Consider the following 21,225-nt stretch of genomic DNA (forward strand, 5'->3'; position numbering starts at 1 on the left):
GCCTTGAGGTTCTGGAATACAGTCAGTCAGTCGATCGTAGGTTGATTGCTTATGCTTCTACCAAGCCGATGGAAATTTGTGGAATGTTTCGAGCAATTATTTGTGCCGGTCAAAATCAGGTGGACGCAAAGTTCTACATCGTGAAACAGGGACAACGAAATCTGCTTGGAGACAAAAAGGCAAAACAGTTGGAAGTATTGAAGGTTGGTTTCGATATTGCGTCCATTTCGAGCTCTGAATCAACATGTTTTCCTAAAATGAAAGGAATAGTTGTTGAAATTCCCATCAACAAATCCATTCAGCCCGTACAGCAAGGGTACAGACGAGCTCCTATCGCACTAGAAGGAAAGATTCATGACAAACTCAAATCTCTACTGGACAAGGACATAATCGAGAAGGTTAGCGAACCGTCAGCGTGGGTTTCTCCGATGGTGCCAGTTTTGAAAGGATCCGGTGAAGTTAGAATCTGTGTGGACATGAGACGTGCTAACCAGGCGGTTCTTCGCGAATCACATCCCCTGCCATTGATTGAAGAAGTTTTGGGAAGTCTCGGCGGTGCCACAAAATTTTCAAAACTTGACATTAAGGAGGCGTATCATCAGCTCGGATTGTCCGAAAAATCACGAAAAATTACTTTTTTTATAACAAAATACGGCCTATTCAGGTAATTGTTCATTGTTTCTATTTTGTATTGACAATGTGAATGTTTAAAATATAATCACAAACAATCTGATTTTGCATGATCATGTTTTAGATACAAGAGACTGATGTTCGGAATTTGTTGTGCTCCTGAACTTTTCCAGAAGGTAATGGACACAGTTGTCGCGGGTTTGGAAGGTGTAATTGTCTACCTGGACGATATTTTGGTTTTTGGTTCATCACAAAAGGAGCACGATGAACGACTGGAAGCCTTGATGAATCGTTTGAAAGCTTACGGTGTTCTTTTAAATCTAGAGAAATGTTTATTTAGCGCAGACAAGTTAGAGTTTCTCGGTCATGAACTATCTTCCAAGGGAATCAATCCAATGGAAAGCCGTGTCCTGGCAATTCAACAGTTTCGTGAACCAGCAAATGCAGCAGAACTAAGGAGCTTCCTTGGTCTGTTCACGTATGTGGGACGATTCATTCCTCACTTAGCGAAAAATCCGAACCTCTCCGACTCTTGCTGAGGGCCGGAAACAAATTCGTGTGGACAAACAAACAAAAATTTGCAAACGAGCGATCTGTGAGATAAGCTATCTCGGATTCTTCAACGTACGGGACAAATCCATTTTGATTGCCGACGCTAGTCCATCAGGACTTGGCGCAATTTTACTTCAAGAAGATGTTACAGGCGTTAGAAGAATAATCGCGTATGCTAGCAAATCCTTAACGGACTTGGAGCGGAAATATTTTCAAACCGAAAAAGAGGCGTTGGCTCTGGTTTGGGCTGTTGATAGATTCAAGTTGTATCTTCAAGGAAGCCGTTTCAAGCTAATCACCGATTGTAAACCGTTACAATTTTTATTCAGCCCTCGGTCCAAACCATGTGCACGTATCGAACGATGGGTTCTGAGACTTCAATCCTATACCTACGACATAGTACACGAACCAGGCAGCACTAACTTGGCAGATGCTCTGTCCAGGTTATCACAGGCAGATCATAATACCTTTGATTCAGATAATGATAATTATGTACAGTTGGTAACAAAGATGTCTACACCGGTTGCTGTAAATATAAAGGAGATCAGAGAAACTTCAGTAGAAGATGAAACGTTACGCGAGGTTGTAGAAGCACTCGATGGAAATATTTGGTCAGAACGTGCCAAGGCATTCAAGCCGTATGCCACGGAAATTTGCGTGTCGGAAGGTATACTACTACGAGGGGAAAGAATCATAATTCCTCTTGTTTTGCGAGGTCGAGTCCTAGAATTAGCCCATGAAGGACACCCTGGCATTGTCGTAATGAAACGAAGATTACGTCAAAAAGTTTGGTGGCCAAATATGGACAAAGAAGTCGAAAATTTTGTCAAGAGCTGCAAGGAGTGTACGTTGGTATCATCTGTTTCGGCGCCAGAACCATTAATTATGACAAAAATGCCAGATAAACCTTGGACGCATATTGCTGTGGATTTTATGGGGCCCCTTCCTTCTGGCGATAATCTTTTGGTCCTGGTAGACTATTTCAGTCGATTCGTTGAAGTTGTTATTATGCGAGAAATAACTGCGAAGTTAACGATCCAGGCGCTTCATGAAACGTTTTGTCGGTACGGAATACCTGAATCTATGAAAACCGATAATGGTCCACAATTTGTGAGCGACGCAATGGCCCAGTTTAGTGAGGAATTCGGGATCAGCCTAATTAAAACTTCACCATACTGGCCCCAAGCTAATGGAGAAGTCGAGAGGGCCAATAGGGCACTCAAGAAGCGTCTCCAGTTAAGTCAGGAAACATCAAACAGTGACTGGAAGTGGGACTTGAGAATGTACCTATTAATGTACAACTCTACACCACATTCGACAACGGGTGTGGCGCCATCAGCACTGATGTTCGGAAGAGGGTTACGTGATAAATTGCCTGCATTACCTTCGCGTGGAAACGTTTTGCTCGAGGACGTCAAAGACCGAGATCAAGAACAAAAGCTGAAGGGAGCTGAGTATGCCAATAAACGTCGTCGTGCAGAGCCAAGCCGAATTGCTGCAGGAGATATAGTGATTGCCAAACGCACGATTAAGGAAAACAAGCTGTCAAGCAACTTCAGTCCTGAGGAATTGGAAGTTCTACATCGCAAGGGCTCTGATGTGTCATTAAGGTCAAACGCGACCGGGAGAATTCTGCACCGAAATGTTTCACATTTAAACCCATCGTTTCCAGAGACACGTCGACAGAACGGGGAAGCTATGCTGAACTTCAAGAACATCCAGATCAAGCAGAATCAGACTCAAGCCAGAGGGGAACATCTCGGACAACGGATATTGATTCGGGAAAGGTCCTTGATCAACGACCGCAACGTAATTCACATCGACCGAAATATTTGAACGACTATAAATTAAATGTAGTTCGAGATACTTAAAGAAGAGGAGGGAATGTAGTGTCGGTAACGGGTAGTCGTTACTCTAGCATACAGGGAACTAAAGAATTTGAATTGTTAGAGTCATAGCAAGCTTTGAAAATATATATGTTCTCTTCTTGGATTGTACTTCTGGAAAACGGTTGTGTTTCATTCCATAGTCCGATATTACAACTATCAGCCAGTGCAAACAGGTGGCCAACTTTTCTGGGTCATCTTGATGAGTTCAGCTGCGACACCATCCTTACCAGCTGCTTTGTTGGTTTTGAGCTGATGAATGGCATCCTTAAATTCCCTCAGCGTGGGGGTTGGTTCATTTCCATCCTCCGCTGTACTGGTGTCGTGGTTTCCTTTGTTGCCGTGGTCTCCCGTGCCTACGTTCTCCACGCCATTCAGGTGCTCGTTCAAGTGATACTTCCACCTTTCGATCACCTCACGTCCGTCCGTCAAGAGGCATCCGTCCTTACTTTTCGGCTCGTGGCACGAAGCCGGAATGCGGGATGCGTTGAGCTTTTGGTAGAACTTCCGTTTTTTTTTTTGGGAACGGCACAGCAGTTCCATTTCTTCGCACTCCGCTTCTTCCAGGCGGCGCTTTTTCTCCCAAAAGAGGCGGGTCTGCTGCTTCCGCTTCTGTTTGTAACGTTCCAAGTTGTGTCGGGTCCCTTGCTGCAGCATTACCGCTCTTTCTGCGTTCTTCTCCAAAACCGTTCTGCTATCTTCGTCGAATCAGCCGGCAGCCGGAAGAATTAATTATATCAAGAGTTGCATAGCTCGCATCATGGCGACCACCTGACGCGGGTGGTTGATTGTTTGCTTCACGCGGAAAGCGAACAATAGCGTGGCATTCTGCGCTGTCATGATTGAAAATCAAAAGGTCATAATACTTATTAAAGTGAATCCAGTCCCAACGATACCTTGCCGACTAACAAGCATTTCTTCCGCAGCCTTTGGTGGAGTCGCAGCGGTAAACGCGGTCCTTCAACAACAAAGGTTGCTGTAGTTACTAACATTTCTTCCCTCTTCCAACCTGACTGCAAGCACGTGACCGGTGTCGATAGAAAGTCTCTGAAGCTTGAACGGTGAGAATGTTGACCACTCCCAGCCATTCATTCAATTGGTTCATTGTGCAACCGTCATTGCTGGCGTTCGATTTGAATTGGTCGTATGTTTGCTGTGGTTGCTATGTTGATAGGACCTATTCAAATCGAACGCCAGATTGGTCCGGGTCAATCACGGAGTACCAATTCTAGATATGTGCAGTCTGTCTAAACTAAGCTAAGTAATAACGAATTTCTGCAACACCTGGTGGATGGCGAATAGCTGATCCGTTGTAACATAAGCTTAGGAACAAAATTATTTTGAAAATGCAGGAAATCATTCAACACACTGTTTAAACGACTGGCCGCGTGGTTACACCCACTCCTAGTCGGTGACTTCTTGCTTCGGAAGAGCACACTTACCTTACCCAACAAAACTTAGGTAGACTATACAAAATGGAAAGCAGATCCACTGATAGGGAAACCAAGGCGGTCATATGTGTAAAAAAAACACAAAAATAGACTTAAACATATTTATTACAAAAATAATGGTATGGACTATGGGGTATGAATGTGTGTGCGTGTGTGTAAGGCGGTGGGGGGGGGGGGGGGGGGAATTTTGGGTTGCGGTGGATGTGAGGTTAGATAGTTGCGGCCGTCTAAATGTCACCCTGCCACTTGCTGTAGGGGAAAAGCGGGTAACACCGTCAGGGTGGGTAAGCCCGTCACCCCAATGATTTTACCAGAAAACAGTGATTTAGTAGCTTTTTGGCCACACGCCTCATTTGTTTTTACCATTTTTACTCTTTCGAGACAAATGATACCAAAATTGACCTGTCAAACACGAAGAAAATAAACAAAACAAACGCACGCGTCATTGTACCAACGGCGGATGTAATATTTCCTCGGTAGAATTTAGCTTCTGAAATACAAAAGAAGTGCAAAAAATAACTTTCATCAATCATGTATTCTCATCTGTACTATTCTTTAGTGCCAAGATTCATTGAATGGTCAGTTTCAATAATTATTCAGAAATTACGGTGTAATTTAAGAAAAGTGGCCTTTTCGGGTAAGCCCGTCACTCATCGGCGTGGGTAACACCGTCATGCTCTTCGGATGACCGGATGTTTGTTGAACTGGCTAGGCATTTCTATTAGATGCCATGCTACTCAATTTGATGACCAACCAGGGAAATTTCTATAGGGGTCGCTCATAAATGACGTAGCATTTTATGGGGGGGATGAGTTGGAGTCCCAAATTATGCTACTAGCTATGTACGTATTGGAAAGTAGACTACGAGGGGTGGAAAGGGGTGTAAAAAATCGTCAAAAAATGCTACGTCATTTTTGGACGACCCCATATGGGTTTCTCCTGGAATTCCTGCGGGTTTGTTTTCTAAGGCTTCTTTCAGTATATCCTACGCTTTATCCAACTAAATCTACTAGGATTTCTCCAGGAGTTCCTGCTTGGACTCTTCCTGCTCCTTTCTGGATTTTCTAAGGGCATAATTTGTGGATTATCTTTTCAGCGATTGCAAATTCACTAGTGCCGCCTAGTGGCAGAATTCTGAACCACGTGTCCCGTTTTATGTAAGTCTATGTCATACTGATCAACTTTGCCGAAGACACCAAATCATTGGATTCTGAGATATGAACGTTGGAAAATTTACATGCGCCGCCTATTGGAGGAATTTCGAACTTTGTAACTCATCATCTGTAAGTTATTAGCGTATCCAATATTTTTTCCGAAGACACTATTTCTAATTATCAGGGTCTTGAGCTGTCGCACATCGTAACGTTTGCTTGACAACCTAATGGTTCCTGTAGTGCAATTTAGTATCAAACTGTTGGTGGCGCCTCTGGCGGCCAAGTTACCAACTAATTATATGAACCTAAGTTCTAAATGGTAGATCTTTTCAAACCCTAAAACTTTGCCGAAGAAAGTATTGCACTCTCTGTTAACACACCCGGGATAATTGGCCACACCCCCATAAGCCCAAATCCCATAAGCTTAGTCCCCTATTAGGCGAATTCCAATTGCGCCCCCGACCATTGATTTTACAAGAGTATCGACTGTAGAATGATTGGTAAACCATCACTGCACTTCAAAAATGTATTGAAAATATTTTAAAATTGAAATCTTCAAAAGTATTACTATAAAAATATAAATGACGGACTTACCCCATAGGGGTGACGGTCTTACCCGCACTGATTTAAAAACATGAATATTTATTATGGTTGTGTTATGTGCATTGTTCGCCAGAGTTAACATAATTTGACAATTCCAATGCACAAGTCTTATAAAAAACTAATGAATCAAATAAACTGCGTACTGAAAATATCAATTTTTGCCCTACATTTATTTCGAAAAATCCAAATGCTTAAGGTGACGGGGTTACCCCTTCCTCCCCTATTTCTAATCTCAGCAGGCAAACCGAGGAATCCTCAGTTGTAGGTAGGTGTTGTTGATACGTGTAACCCTCCATGCTGGTTGCCGTGAATGTTTCTTTAGTAATTTGTAGTGGGTGGAGCAAATGAGATTTTTCCCCAGTGGATGGTTGTGGGTTGTGGAGCTACGTTGTAAACTCCATCGACGTTCCAGCTCCCGCAGATGGGGTCGCAACTCATTGGATTTTAAGCGGTGGCAAGCCCAAGGACCTCACCGTAAAGACGTCCATCACGCAACCTCGGTTTCGTGTGATTCAGCGATGGCCAAACTCACTGTTTATCGGCGCCGAGCTCGCCGATATCTTCTCTCGTTGTTTGCAAGACGAACAGGTTCCAGAATCCACCTGCTCGCTTCCTTGTCCTTTCCGGATCAACGTCCTACAAAATCTTCCAAATCTGGGCTGTAGGCTATGCCGAGGTGGTCATCTGGCTTACGCTACTCAACTGGAACGATGCCCATTTTTGAACTTTTTTTTAACGTTCTTCAGTTTTCTGTCATCTGTTGTCTTAGAGAATCAGTTACAATGGGTCACCTTATTTTCATTTAGCTGGTCGGTAGCTCCTTTTCTTCCCTCTTTTCCGCACTTCTTCCTTCTTTCGTCTTACCAATCCATAGAGGTAATCACGTTCAAATGTATGCGTGCCTTTTTTGTCGATGTAGTTGTGAAACTGCGAGGAAAATATTTGCACTCCTGCCCCGGACGTTAGTTTTATCATTATTTACCCGTTTTACCCAATTCGATTGGGTAATATTTGCATATGCAATCTGAATAGCCTTTCAATCGGCGTGCACTTTTGTGTGAGGAAAAATTTGCGCTAGTGTTCGTGTGTTGAAATGTCACTTATCTCTATGCCCAGAACAAACTGTCATTATTGGCAGGGTTGCCACCTTCTTAGAAACCACCAGGGTGCGATGACGTCACGTTTTCGATTCCCGCATCTTGCACCAATGTTTAGGGAACTCAAATGCATTGTCAATGGGGGAACCCAATTGATGTTGGCTGCAAACAATCCTATTGGGTGGGAATAGGGATGTCATATACGTGTTAGAAGCAGATTTTGGGACCCTTTGACATTTCTCCTATGAAAATGGCAGTTCAGCGTTTACACCTTTGTTTGGCAGTTGTAAACAGTGGCATACACGGACCTGTCAGCTGAAATGGCCTATTCGGGGAAAGATACGATGCGTCATCGTTTGTCATTAGCCGTGATAAGGGATTGTGTTCTGTGTTTTTTTTTAAATAATTAATTCTTAACTTATTGGCACAATTAATATTTCTTCTATCAATCAAATCCTAATGGAAGCTTCATGCTCTCCATAACGCGGGTCCAATTAAGTTCTTCTGATTGGTCAGGCCGGGTTTATAAATGTAGGGGCCCTGGATTGTAATATAGTAGGGAACCTTTACATGATGTTTTTTTTCTGTGTCACATACATTTTTTTGCAAGTTAAACAAGTCTTCAATAAAGAAAAAAAAAAACGTTCAAAATTCCTGTAGTTTAATTTTTTAACTTTTTCGTTAGATATTCTTTGTGAAGGTAGGGACAAAAACGAATATAGCTTATGTCCAATCATGAAATCATGCTCGTGAATTATGGTTTCGTAGTTTGAGCTACCGCTTGCATGATTCCGAGCAACTTTTTTCATGAAATCGAGATCATGGCCTTTGGTAGCGTTACGTTCTCGGATCACCTTCCACCTGTGGGGCCTTAGCAACGCTTTTGTTTAGAATGCGGAACTAGCATTCGAACCGAAAACACAACATTCCCATAACATGCGTAATATTGTGATTTTTTTTTGTAGTTTCTGTGTTTCTGTGATTCATGCTGTCAATTGTTCTGCTAAATTTTTTTCAAGTACATGTGCAAGCAATAAAAAGGTATTGTCGATTTTCAAGCAGTTCCTTTTCCGATTAATTTTTTGTACACTATATTGTTGTATTATCATATTTCTTTATTCGCCATTTTCACTATCCTATCGTCTATTGGAAGCCGTTTATTTTTGAACGCTTTTCTAGTTCATGATAATGTTTTTATAGATATTTAGTAGTGAAATCTACAATTGCAATTGTATCCATTATTGGATGTGCTCATCTTCATGCACGATTTGTGCAAGTATTCGTGCTATGCTATGCTATACTATGCTACTGTCAATTTCATGCAGTTTTTCTCACAATTACGCTGTAGAATATTTTTCTGAAATAAATTAGCCTACCGTGAGAAGCCCGTATGTCCCACACTTATTATTCAATAAACCCTGGAACACATAGCGTCTGTTCCGTCGAGGTTTGCGTTTTTTTTGCAATTTTCTTCCAAGTGAAACTGAAGCTACAATGCAATTATATTGGTGCCCTATTCCAAAGTTAATTTACCTTTAATTGTACATACAGAGTAATGATCGCTTTCTCAACACCGTATTTATGCATTATTTACGGCTTGGACAGTGTGGTGATGCAAATGATCACCTCACTAGTGCTCATCACAACTCATCAACTGTATATTTATCGCGTGCGATTGAACTATGCACTGATCAGCGATGACCAGCAGCAAAGAGGTGGCAAAACGAACATGATGTAAATCACAAACGATTTTGCACCAGGGGACTGTTATGGTCTTCTTGTTTTCTTACCCAGCATTAAAGTTATGCTGCTGTGTTGAAAGATAGGTTGTCAGCTTGAGCCCTACGCTTGAGCCGCTGTTATGCTGGCTACGAAAACATTGCATTGGTGGGATAGGGATGCCAATTCCTTGTTTTGCACACATCTGACTGTGCCGTCACACGCTCGCCCGAACAGCCGAACCATACCGAATAGGTTGGTTTGCGAAGCTACGGCACGAACGCTCGACACGCACACAGAAGCAACATTCGCATGTACCGATACCATACTAATAAAGCTTCCAGCCAACGATGCTTCGCGATAAGCTGTCGAAAAGCATCGAAAGCGATGAAAAGAGATGCTTGGCTAGAACGCAACGGCTCAACGGCGAAAAGGAGGAGTCAACTATGCTGATCAGTGTTGAGTCCGTTTGTGTGCTACTCGTATGGGAGGTTGATTGAATAAAGCGAGGATGGGTGAAAACGTATTCGTTGTCGAAAGCAAATCGCATCATTTCGCGAATGTTTTCATCAAATAGCAAGCTTGGTGGTAACGTTGGTAGTGTCTCAGCATAATCGTATTTATAGGGGTCTTAACAAAATAATCAGCTGCTAGGATGAAATAAATCTGTTGATTTTTCTCACATGTTGCATAACGCAAAGAAAGGGGATCCACTGCTGCGTTACACTTCATACAAAATTTCCAAAATTCCCATACAAAAGTTTTTACGTAGGGGAGGAAGAGGGTTCTAAATTGTAAAATCTCGCGTTTGGTAATATTCTACTGAACTTTTTCGTGGTGTCACGTCTGGCTAAAGCGTCCACTATATCTTGGTGCCCGTATTGCAATGCTGAACTGAGTGGCGTGTGTCCATTTTCGTCAACAGTGTCGAACACAGCGCCTTTGTCCAGCAGTAAATCTACTAAATCGGCGTGACCGTTCAAAGCGCTGATATGAAGAGCAGAACGTTTCTTCTTATTTAACGCGTCAATGTTGGCACCTCTGCTTAGCAATGTCTCCACAAGCTCTTTATGGCCATTCTGGCATGCCCATTGCAGTGGAGTCCAATTGAATGTTTCCGCAGCGTTTATGTGTGCACCTTTATGCAGTAGAATTTCTACAATATCGCGGTAACCTTCGAAAGCACTCAAATGAAGCGCTGTACATTTTGCCTCAGTCAATGCTTCAATGTTGGCACTAGCTCTAATCAAACTTTCTACAACACCTTTGTGGCCATTCAGACTCGCAAAATGAAGCGGAGTCCAGTTGTCTGTTCGAGCAGCGTTTAGATTTACACGTTTGTTAAGCAAAAAATCTGTAACAATACGGTAACCCTTGTAAGTACTTTTATTATTAGGTGTCCATTTGTTGTAAGCCCATGCTTCAATGTTGGCCATATTTTTTATCAATGTCTCCACTACATCGATGTGACCATTCTGGCTTGCCATATGAAGCGGCGTTCTTCTACCGGTATCAACGGCGTCTACGCTTGCACCATTTGCAAGCAGTAAGTTTACAACATCGCATTGGCCTTCCGAAGCACTTACATGGAGAGGTGTGAGTTTTTTTAAAGTCAATGCGTCAATATTGGCATCTCGTTTGATCAATGTCTCCACTACAACTTTATGGCCTTTCTGACATGCCAAATGAAGTGCCGTTGATTTGTTTTTCTCAGAAGCATTCACTTTTGCACCTTTATCAAGCAGGAAATTTACGAGATCGCAGTGTCCTTTGAAAGCACTTACATGCAAAGCAGTCCACTGACTGCGACTCGAAGCTTCAATGTTTGCACCTTTTTCAATCAAAGCTTTCACGACATCTACGTGATCATTCTGACATGCTAAATAGAGTGGAGTCAATTTGTCTTTTTCAGAAGCGTTTACGTTAGCCCCTTTGTTTAGTAGTAATTCTACAATATCTGAGTGACCCTCTGAAGCACTTTTATGAAGAGCAGTCCATTCATTGTGAGTCAATGCGTCGATGGTGGCATCTTTTATGATCAGTGCTTCAACAACCTCTTTATGACCATTCTGGCATGCTACATGAAGCGGTGTACATTTGTTTATTTCAACATCATTCACGTTGGCACCATTATCAAGCAGCAGATTTACAACAGCACAGTGACCGCTGGAAGCACTTGTAAGAAGAGCTGTCCATGCATTATGTGTTAGTGAGTTGATGTTGGCGCCTCTCCTAATTAAAGTCTCCACTACACCTTTGTGGCCATTCTGGCAAGCTAAATGGAGCGGTGTCCATTTATCTATTTCCGTAGCGTTTACGTTGGCACCTTTATCAATTAGAAAATTGACAACATCGGTGTGACCCTCGGAAGCGCTAATATGAAGAGCTGTATACTTTTTTTGAGTCAATGCTTCAATGTTAGCACCTCTATCAATCAATTTATCTGCAACATCTTTGTGATTATTTCTGCAAGCCCAATGCAGCGGTGTCCATTTGTCTATTCCAATGTCGTTTACGTATGCACCTTCATCAAGCAGTAAATCTACTACGTCGCAATGACCTGCGGAGGCAGCAACATGAAGAGCTGTCAAATTATTTTGTGTCAATGCTTGAATGTTTGCATGTGCACGAATCAAAATCTCCACGACGTCTTTATGATTATTTTGGCACGCCCGATGAAGCGGTGCACATTTTTCAATATCAACAGCGTTTACGTTTGCTCCTTTATCAAGCAGTAAATCAACAATATCACACTGACCTTCACCAGCACTTACATGAAGAGCAGTACATTTATTTCGAGTCAATAATTCAATGTTTGCACCTCTATTTATCAAAGTTTCCACTACATTTTTGTGTCTATTCTGACATGCCAAATGAAGAGGAGTCCATTTGTTTTTCTGAACAGCATTTATGTTTGCACCTCTAGCAAGCAATGTTTCTACAATTTCGCAGTGACCTTTGGAAGCGCTTACATGCAGAGCTGTACATTTCTGTTTAGTCAATGCGTCAATGATGGCGCCTCTTCGAACCAGAGTCTCCACAACATCTTTGTGGCCATTCTGGCATGCCCAGCGAAGCGGTGTGCACTGGTTAATATCAAAGGCGTTAACGTTTGCACCTTTATCAAGTAGTAAACCTACAATATCGCAGTAACCTTTGGAAGCACTTTCATGAAGAGCTGTCCATTTGTTGTTAGTCAATTCGATGGTATTTGCACCAAATCTAATCAACGTCTTTACTATTTCTTTGTGGCCAATTTGGCATGCCAAAAAAAGTGGCATTATTTCGTTTTCATCAGCAGCATTAACGTTTGCAGTTCTGTCAAGCAGTAAATCAACAATACCCCGATGACCTGCTAAAGCACTTACATGGAGAGCAGTCCATTTATTTTTTGTCATTGCGTCAATTTTGGCGCCGCTTCTAATCAATTTCTTCACTACGTCTCTGTGGCCATTTTGACAAGCCCAATGAAGCGGAGTCCATTTGTTTATTTCAACAGCGTTGACGTTTGCACCGCTATCAAGCAGTAAATCTACAATATCACTGTGACCTAAGGATGCACTCTTATGAAGAGCTGTCCATTCATTGTTAGTTAATGCGTCCACGGTTGCCTTCTTTTTGATCAGTGCCTCAACAACCACTTTATGCCCATTTTGACAAGCCAAATGAAGTGGTGTCAAATAATCTATTTCAATAGCGTCAACGTTTGCACCATTTTCAAGCAGTAAATCTACAACATCACTGTGACCTTGGGAAGCACTTTTATGCAGAGCTGTCCATTGATTGCAAGTCATAGCGTTAATGTTGGCACCTTTTCGAACTAGTACCTCTACAACCTTTTTATGCCCATTCTGACATGCCCAATGAAGAGGTGTCCATTTATCTATGTCGGCAGCGTTCACGTTTGCATCGTTATCCAGGAGGAGATTGACAATATCGCAGTGACCTTTGGAAGCACTTTCATGAAGAGCTGTCCATTCATGGCAATTTAATGCGCCAATGTTGGCACCTCTTTTAAGCAGTGTCTCGACAACCTTTGTATGGCCATTCTGGCATGCCAGATGCAGCAACGTCGGCCACTCTATTTCGACAGCATTTACATTGGCATTGTTATCCAGAATAAAATTCACAATTTCGTAGTGACCATTGGAAGAACTTTCATGAAGAGCTGTCCATCCATTGCAAGTCAATGCGTCAATGTTAGCATTTCTTTTGATCAGTGCCGCAGCAACCTCTTTGTGGCCATTTTTACAAGCCCAGTGTAGTGGCGTCCGTTTATCTATATCAACAGCGTTAACGTTTGCACATTTATCGAGTAGTAAATCAACAACATCAAGGTGACCTTTGGAAGCACTGTTGTGAAGAGCTGTCCATTGATTATGCGCCACCGCGTCAATGTTGGCACTTCTGCTGAGCAATGTCTCCACAACCTTTTTATGGCCATTTTGGCATGCCCAATGAAGTGGCGTCCATTGATCTATTTCAATAGCGTTTACGTTAGCCCCTTTGTTTAGTAGTAATTCTACAATATCTGAATGACCTTCTGAAGCACTTGTATGAAGAGCTGTCCATGCATTATGTGTTAGTGAGTTGATGTTGGCGCCTCTCCCAATTAAAGTCTCCACTACATCTTTGTGGCCATTGTGGCAAGCTAAATGGAGCGGTGTCCATTTATCTATTTCCGTAGCGTTTACGTTGGCACGTTTATCAATTAAAAAATTGACAACATCGATGTGACCCTCGGAAGCGCTAATATGAAGAGCTGTACACTTTTTCTGAGTCATTGCTTCAATGTTCAATGCACCTGTTTTAGTTAAAATCTCCACTGCACCTCTGTGGCCATTCTGGCAAGCTAAATGGAGCGGTGTCCATTTATCTATTTCCGTAGCGTTTACGTTGGCACCTTTATCAATTAGAAAATTGACAACATCGGTGTGACCCTCGGAAGCGCTAATATGAAGAGCTGTACACTTTTTCTGAGTCATTGCTTCAATGTTCAATGCACCTGTTTTAGTTAAAATCTCCACTACTTCTTTGTGGCCATTCTGGCATGCCAAATGTAATGGCGTCCATTTGTCTATTTTATTAGCATTAACGTTCACACCGGAATTGGGGAATGTAGCGTTGACAACACTGGCATGAAAAGCAGTCCATCTATTTTTAGTCCATACATTGATGTTGGCATCTTTTCCTATCAAAGTATCCACAACATGTTTGTGACCATTGTGGCAGGCTGAATGAAGCGGTGTCCATTTATCTATATCTCTATCGTTTACGTTAGCACCTTTATCAAGAAGCAAATCTACAACCACTTTGTGTCCTTTTGAGGCACTTACATGGAGTGCTGTACATTTATTTTTATCCATTGCGTTAATTTTGGCACTTCTTTTAATTAAAGTTTTCGCTACTTCTTTATGTCCATTCACGCAGGCCCAATGAAGAGGGGTACATTTATCTGCGTCAACAGCATTGACGTTTGCACCATTATCAAGCAGTAAATCCACAATAACACTGTTACCAACAAAAGCACTCTCATGAAGTGCTGTCCAGTTAACATCCGTCAATGCGTCAATGTTGGTACATCTGCCAATTAATGTTTTGACAACATCTTCATGACCATTTTGACATGCCAAATGTAGCGGTGTCCATTTATCTATTTCAACAGCGTTCACGTTTGCACCATTATCAAGTAGTAAATCAACAATAACGAAATGACCTCTAGATGAGCTTTTATGAAGTGGCGTCCATTTATTGTGGGTCAATGCGTTAATGTTGGCACCTTTTTTAAGTAAAACCTTGGCAACTTCTTCATGACCATTGTGGCACGCCCAATGAAGCGATGTCCATTTATCCATATCAGCAGCGTTCACGTTTGCACCCTTTTCAAGTAGTAGTTCTGCAACAACGCAGTGACCTCTGTAAGAGCTATTATGAAGTGGTGTCCATTTATTGTTTGTCAATGCGTGAATGTTGGCATTTCTTTTGAGCAATGTCTCCACCACCTCTTTATGACCATTCTGACATGCCCAATGAAGAGGTGTCCAATCATCTATTTCAACAGCATTAACGTTTGCTCCTCTATCAAGTAGTAATTCTGCAATATCCTGGTAACCGTTGTGAGCACTTTTATGAAGTGGCGTCTATTTTTTGCGCGTCATTGCGTGAATGTTGGCTCCTCTGCTGAGCAATGTCTCCACAACCTCTTTATGACCATTCTGGCATGCCCAATGCAATGCTGTCCATTGATCTACATCAACAGCGTTAACGATTGCTTTTTCATCAAGTAGTAAATTTACAATTTCGCTATAACCTTTTGAAGCACTATTATGAAGAGCAGTCATTTTGTTGTAATTCATTGCATCAATGTTGGCGCCATTTCGAATCAAAGTCATCACTATATTCTTGTAACCATTCTGGCATGCGCAATGAAGTGGCGTCCAGTTATCCATTTCAACAGCGTTGACGTCAGCACCGTTTTCAAGAAGTAAATCAACAACGTCGCAACAACCCCTGGAAGCACTTAAATGAAGAGCTGTCCATTTATTGTTATTCAATTCGTGAATGTTGGCATTTTTTTTGATCAGCGTCGCCACAACTTCTTTATGCCCATTCTGGCAAGCTAAATGAAGTGATGTCCAGTTATCCATATCAACAGCGTTGACATTGGCACCATTATCAAGTAGTAAATCTACAATACCGGAGTGACCTCTCGCAGCACTTTTATGTAGTGCTGTCGATTTATTGTAGGTCAACAAGTTAATGTTTGCCCCTTTTCTGAGTAATGCCTCTACTACTTCGATGTGACCGTTCTGACAAGCCCAATGGAGAGGCGTCCATTTATCAATTTGAGCAGCGTTTACGTTTGCACCGTTTTCAAGAAGTAAATCAACGATATCGTAGTATCCTTCGGAAGCACTCCTATGAAGAGCTGTCAACTTCTTGCGATTTAATGCGTGAACGTTAGCACCCTTTTTGATCAAAGCCTGCACTACATCTTTATGGCCATTCCCGCATGCCGAATAGAGTGGCGTCATATCATGCTCACCAGCAGCATCCACATTTGCACCTTTCTTGAGCAGTAAATCCACAACAGCACAGTGACCTTTGAAAGCACTAAGATGAAGAGCTGTCCAGTTATCGTTATTAAGTGCCTCAATGTTTGCGCCACGTTTGATCAAAACCTGAACAACCTCTTTGTGGCCATTTTTACATGCCAAGTGTAGCGGTGTCCATTCATTTATTTCAACAGCATTTACGTTTGCACCTTTATCGATCAACAGTTCAACAACAGGGCGATGACCAGCAGCTGCACTTAGGTGTAGAGCTGTAAGCTTTGTTTTGTTAAAGGCATTGACATTGGCGCCGTCTTGTATCAATTTTTTAACTTTTTTAATCACTCCTTCCTGGGCAGCAATGTGGATTAGCGGTTCATCTGCAGCTTTCGCACCGTCAACAAGCATGGGATATTTTCTGATTAGCATTTCCTTCACAGAATTATGACCGTAACGAACAGCGGTCTGAAACGCATTGTCGATTATACTGCTCAAAGGAAATTTTTTGATCAAACTTCCAATTAAAATGATTACAACTTCTGTGTGCCCTCCAGCAGCAGCTAAATGAAGAGGACTTCTTCCTTCGTTCGTTTGTATATCAAGCTGTGCACCTCTCTGTATTAAAACCTTCGTCATATCAGCATCTCCATTATTACAGGAAATATGAAGAGCATTCCATTTGTTTTTGTTTATAGAGTTCACGTCAATGCCTTCGTCGATCAAAAACTTAGCAATTGCTATTCGTTTGTGATGAACTGCATAATGCAGAGCTGACCATCCCTCTGTGTTTCGAATGTTGATGTCAGCTCCTTTTTCTAGCAGTAGCAGCATTAAATTTCTATGTCCGTATATAATGGCCGAATGTAAAGGAGCCAGACCACCATGATACTTAACATCGGGGTGTACTCCACAGTCTTGAATCAAATATGAACATGTTTTGTCACAGCCGTTTTTGATGGCAATGTGCAGCATTTTGGCCTCCTTTGGCCTAAACAGAAATGTTTTCGAAAGCGCAAACTTCAACAACTCTACGGCATTACTTTCACAAGCCCAAAAAACGACATTTTTGGAAACAAACGACGTTTCTTGTGCGATTCTTGATTCGAACAGTTTGATATTTTTTTCAATGATTTTAATGAAAAACCTTCTTATTCCCGCAAAAAAAGACAAAACTTTTTTAATAATGCTTTTCAAGTACACAAAATCGTCCCACAGAAGGTTTGCGACAAAATACTCAGCGTAGGAATGATGTGAAAAAAATACATGATCTCCAACAAATTTTACAAGAATGGATTTCTCAAACTGATTCAGATGATATTTTTGGATGCAGTCCCGTTTTTTCATATACTTTGGGTTATTAAATATAAATTTAAGCTCACCAACATCAAGAAATTCTATTGCTAGCAGTTGATGATCAAGATAAAATCCATCAAAAATTTGTTTATTCGTGTCGACCTTCCCAATCCCATTGCATGCATCCTCTATCTTTACAAGCAAACATTTTTCAATGAAAATTTCGTAAATATGCTCAACTTCTAGGAACTCTCTTTCTAAATAACTTATTTCACTTTCCTTATCGATAATTGCAGTTCCTTTGAATTGTTCAAAACGTTGTTTGTAGATTTCAGCCATCATCTTAACCATCAGTGGAACTCTGCACAAGCTGTAGAATTTCTCAACCAAGAATTCGGAGTATGAATTGAATTTGGTATGAGGATCACTTTTTACGCTTGCTTTCCAAGATTGTGCAAGATACTCAATAATATTTTCACTATTGAACGGTTCCAAAGAAAAATATCCAACATTGTACTTGTTCTTCTTGAAAAAACTCTGCAGCGTTTGCTTCTCATGATTTCTTACACTTACAACAAGTTGAACATGTTTCACTTTCAATAAAAGCACAAACAGATTATTAATTCTGTTTCTATTTTTTTCATGTACTTCGTCGTACCCGTCAAACAGTACTGTAATATGATCATTAGACTCATTTTTCAAGACGCTTTGTATGAGTTTAACATTCTCTTCAGATATCGAAGATTTCAGAACATCCAATGATGATTCACTTCCTAATATATCCTTAGAATCTTGTATTCTGTTCAAGTAAAACAAAAAAACTGCACCTGATTTCAATTTTTGATGTTCAAGGGCAACATATTGGAGAAGTTCGGTCTTACCTATCCCAGGGTCCGCTGTCAAAACTATACACTGATAATGTGCAAACCTCAACTTCAGATTTTCTGCAAACTGAATATCGGTCATTTCCTCGTGAGTCCTGTCTGGAAGTGATATATTGTCAACCGTATCAAGAGTTTCCGAAGAATCATAATCGAGTGAAACCAATGATCCTGAATTGGGGTCTTGCTCAGATGTTTTGCTTCCGTTAAATTTGGAATCGTTCAAATATTCGGATGTATCTATGTCATTTTTTTCAAAAATTAGCATCCTATTTATATATAACTGATTTGTATCACTCAACTCCGGATACTGTTTTACAATGCTCGACTGTAGCTCGTTACAAAACTGCGTGACAAAATGTTGATCCAAGTATGGTTTGAAATGACTATGCTCTTGTTTTAGCTTTGATTCAAAATGATCATCCAATCTTTTCACCACACATTTATCATCGTTTTCATTTATCTTACCCAAAACGTCAGGTCGCAGCCACATTTTCATCCACGAGTGCAACTCTTCAACAATGAAGGGTTCCAACTTATCCGGCTGATGCGCTGATAATGTAAGTTGCACAAAGAATTGTCTCACATCGGATGGCTCCGCATAGAACACTGAATGGGTTTTCCTCCGTGAACCGCTTCGATCGAAGAGCATCTGTTTTGTGGAAACCTCCTTATTCAGGTCACTCATTTCAGCCTTCAACATTCTGTACAATTCAGCTTTACATACTATATCCTTATTGAATGTGTCTTTGATTGCTAGCTGGCCTTTTGTAGTCGTTGTAAGGATCAAAGCCAGAAAATTTTCGTACTTTTTCAAATAATCTGATGCAATACCGGTGCGGAAAAGACCTCTGATGGCGTCAACCAGGTGGTCGAAATCCTGATCTTCCACAGTCAGGCATCTCGGAGATTCATTTTCTGCTTCTTCAATAACGAGTTCTTTTGGTTTATAAACGGGTTTAAAATTGTGCAGCTCTTGCTGAAGCACTTTGTATATTTTTGCAATGGAAATAAGTGAGTCGTTGAAGGTATCTTTGAATCCAATTAGAAATTTGCTCGACTGCTCCAAAATGTCATTCAAAAAGGCTTTGTTGTTTTGTATTACTTCTGTTATGATTCCATCGGTAAAAAGTTGCTTGATAGCATCCTTCAGCGAATATAAGTCTTTGTTGGCGTACTCCATGATTGACTGAATTGTAGATTCGGTCGGTGTAAGCTCGATGTGGTTTGCTCCTACTGTAGTAAATCGAAGATATTCGTCTACTTCTCGATCCTTGATCGAGATGCAATCATTGGCGGTTTGCAACTTTGCATCCAGTCTTTTATTGGTGAAAATCAGAAAAGAAGCGTTACCCTTGAACCTCTTCCGAATTAGCATGTACGAATAGAAATATTTGTATAAACTGAAATCTCCTTTCTCCTGATGTGTTTGTGGAAGCAAGCCATTGAGATCTATCTTTGATTCTTTACTGTCGGCATGTTTCAACTGCATGAAAATCCATTGCTTAGCGGTCTTATCGTACAGCACAACATCGTCAAATTTATGCGCGGATGTCAGTTCATAGGCCAAATGGAAATCCTTCGCTTCTCGTGTTAGTCTTAGCAAGAGAATCTGAGCAAGTTGCTTTTGGTACACTTCGCCGTGAGTTCCAGACTTGATGCTGCTTTCGTACGTCACAAGTCTTGTAGTTTCCGGATCTATAATATCCTGCTGAATCATTTTGAATCTGCAATGAAAAAGAATACAGTTACACTGAAATTAGCAGTCAAATTGCATTTGGAACTAATTTATAACTAACAAAATTGCGTCCAGCTGTCAAACACTTGTTATGATTATGTTTTTTTTTGTTTTTCATTGTTTGTGAATAACATCGGTTTGAAGTGATGATCGAAAATAATTTAAGCGACATCGGTTAAAGGTGATATCAAGATCCTCATGGGCGACTTCAACGCGAAGGTTGGTTCCGACAACTCGGACTATGAGCCCGTCATAGGACGCCATGGTCGCGGGAAATTGGCGAAAACGGAGAGAGTTTTGTGGCAACAATGATATGGTGATTGGGGAATCGCTCTTTCCTCATCGACCAGCGCACAAAGTGACATGGGTTTCCCGTGATGGCGTCACGGAAAATCAAATCGACCATATCTGGGGTCTCCAGTTAGTGGTTAAGGCTTTGGATCGCCAAACCGGAGATGGCGAGTTCGTTTCCCGTTCCGGTCAGGAACATTTTCTCGACTCCCTGGGCATAGTTCTATTATTGTACTTGCCTCACAATATACAAATTCATGCAATGGCAGGCAAAGACAGTCTTCAATCAATAACTGTGGAAGTGCTTAAAGAACCCAGTGGGGACGTAGATCCATAAAGAAGAAGAAGAAGACATCTGCATCAGCCGAAAATGGCGACGGAGCCTTCTTGACGTGCGGAACAAACGTAGCGCCGGCATTGCGTCCGACTATCATCTCCTAATCGGCGAGATCAGACTGCGCATTGCTAGGATTCATCCACAGGAGGAGAAAATCGGGCGCCGGTTCAACACACGCCGACTGGAAGACGCTACGGTGAAAAGGTCCTTCGTCGAGGAGCTACAGAACCGTGCTACGAATATTCCAGAAGGTGAAAGCGTAGCGTTTTTCACTGTTTTTCAATACAGTAGACGTTCGATAAGTGCAACATGTTTACGTTTCAGTTACCGAATGAAATTCGCTAACTGCAACGACTGACAGCCGTCAAACAGTTGTCAAATGCTGTTGGACGCAGCCAGAATGCACTCAAAAACATCGCAATGCAGCTGTAGTGCATCCGAAAAACATCGCAACTCTGTTGACGTTTCGTTTTTGACAGATAGTGGTGCGATAACTGCAAAATTGTTGCACTTAGCGGACTTGCAGTTAAAAAGCATTGCA

The 21,225-nt window shown here is 41.5% G+C and overlaps 3 protein-coding genes across 8 annotated transcripts in view; all 3 read right to left on the bottom strand.

The window, feature by feature from the left end:
• Window positions 1-21,225, bottom strand: part of LOC115256613 (uncharacterized) — a 289,353-nt gene that overhangs the window by 73,218 nt on the left and 194,910 nt on the right. The window lies entirely within an intron of this gene.
• Window positions 6,490-14,947, bottom strand: LOC109403826 (serine/threonine-protein phosphatase 6 regulatory ankyrin repeat subunit B-like). Its single transcript, XM_029855099.2, has one exon. It carries the CDS (start codon window positions 14,945-14,947, stop codon window positions 9,857-9,859), a length of 5,091 nt encoding a protein of 1,696 aa, XP_029710959.1. The 3' UTR covers window positions 6,490-9,856.
• Window positions 15,233-21,225, bottom strand: part of LOC109424595 (uncharacterized) — a 54,809-nt gene continuing 48,816 nt past the window's right edge. For all 5 annotated transcript variants that reach the window (XM_062844542.1, XM_029855100.2, XM_019699765.3 and 2 more), the window contains one exon: window positions 15,233-20,045. In XM_062844542.1, coding sequence (XP_062700526.1) covers window positions 15,233-20,038 — 4,806 coding nt within the window. In that variant the 5' untranslated portion in view covers window positions 20,039-20,045. The remainder of the gene's footprint in view (window positions 20,046-21,225) is intronic.

The sequence above is a fragment of the Aedes albopictus genome, chromosome 1 (assembly GCF_035046485.1).
Source record: "Aedes albopictus strain Foshan chromosome 1, AalbF5, whole genome shotgun sequence".
Lineage (NCBI taxonomy): Eukaryota > Metazoa > Arthropoda > Insecta > Diptera > Culicidae > Aedes > Aedes albopictus.

What these genes read in the sequence shown, in the direction of transcription:
- LOC109403826 (XM_029855099.2), bottom strand. Translation starts at nt 14,947, where the DNA reads ATGGATAAATGGACATCGCTTCATTGGGCGTGCCACAATGGTCATGAA.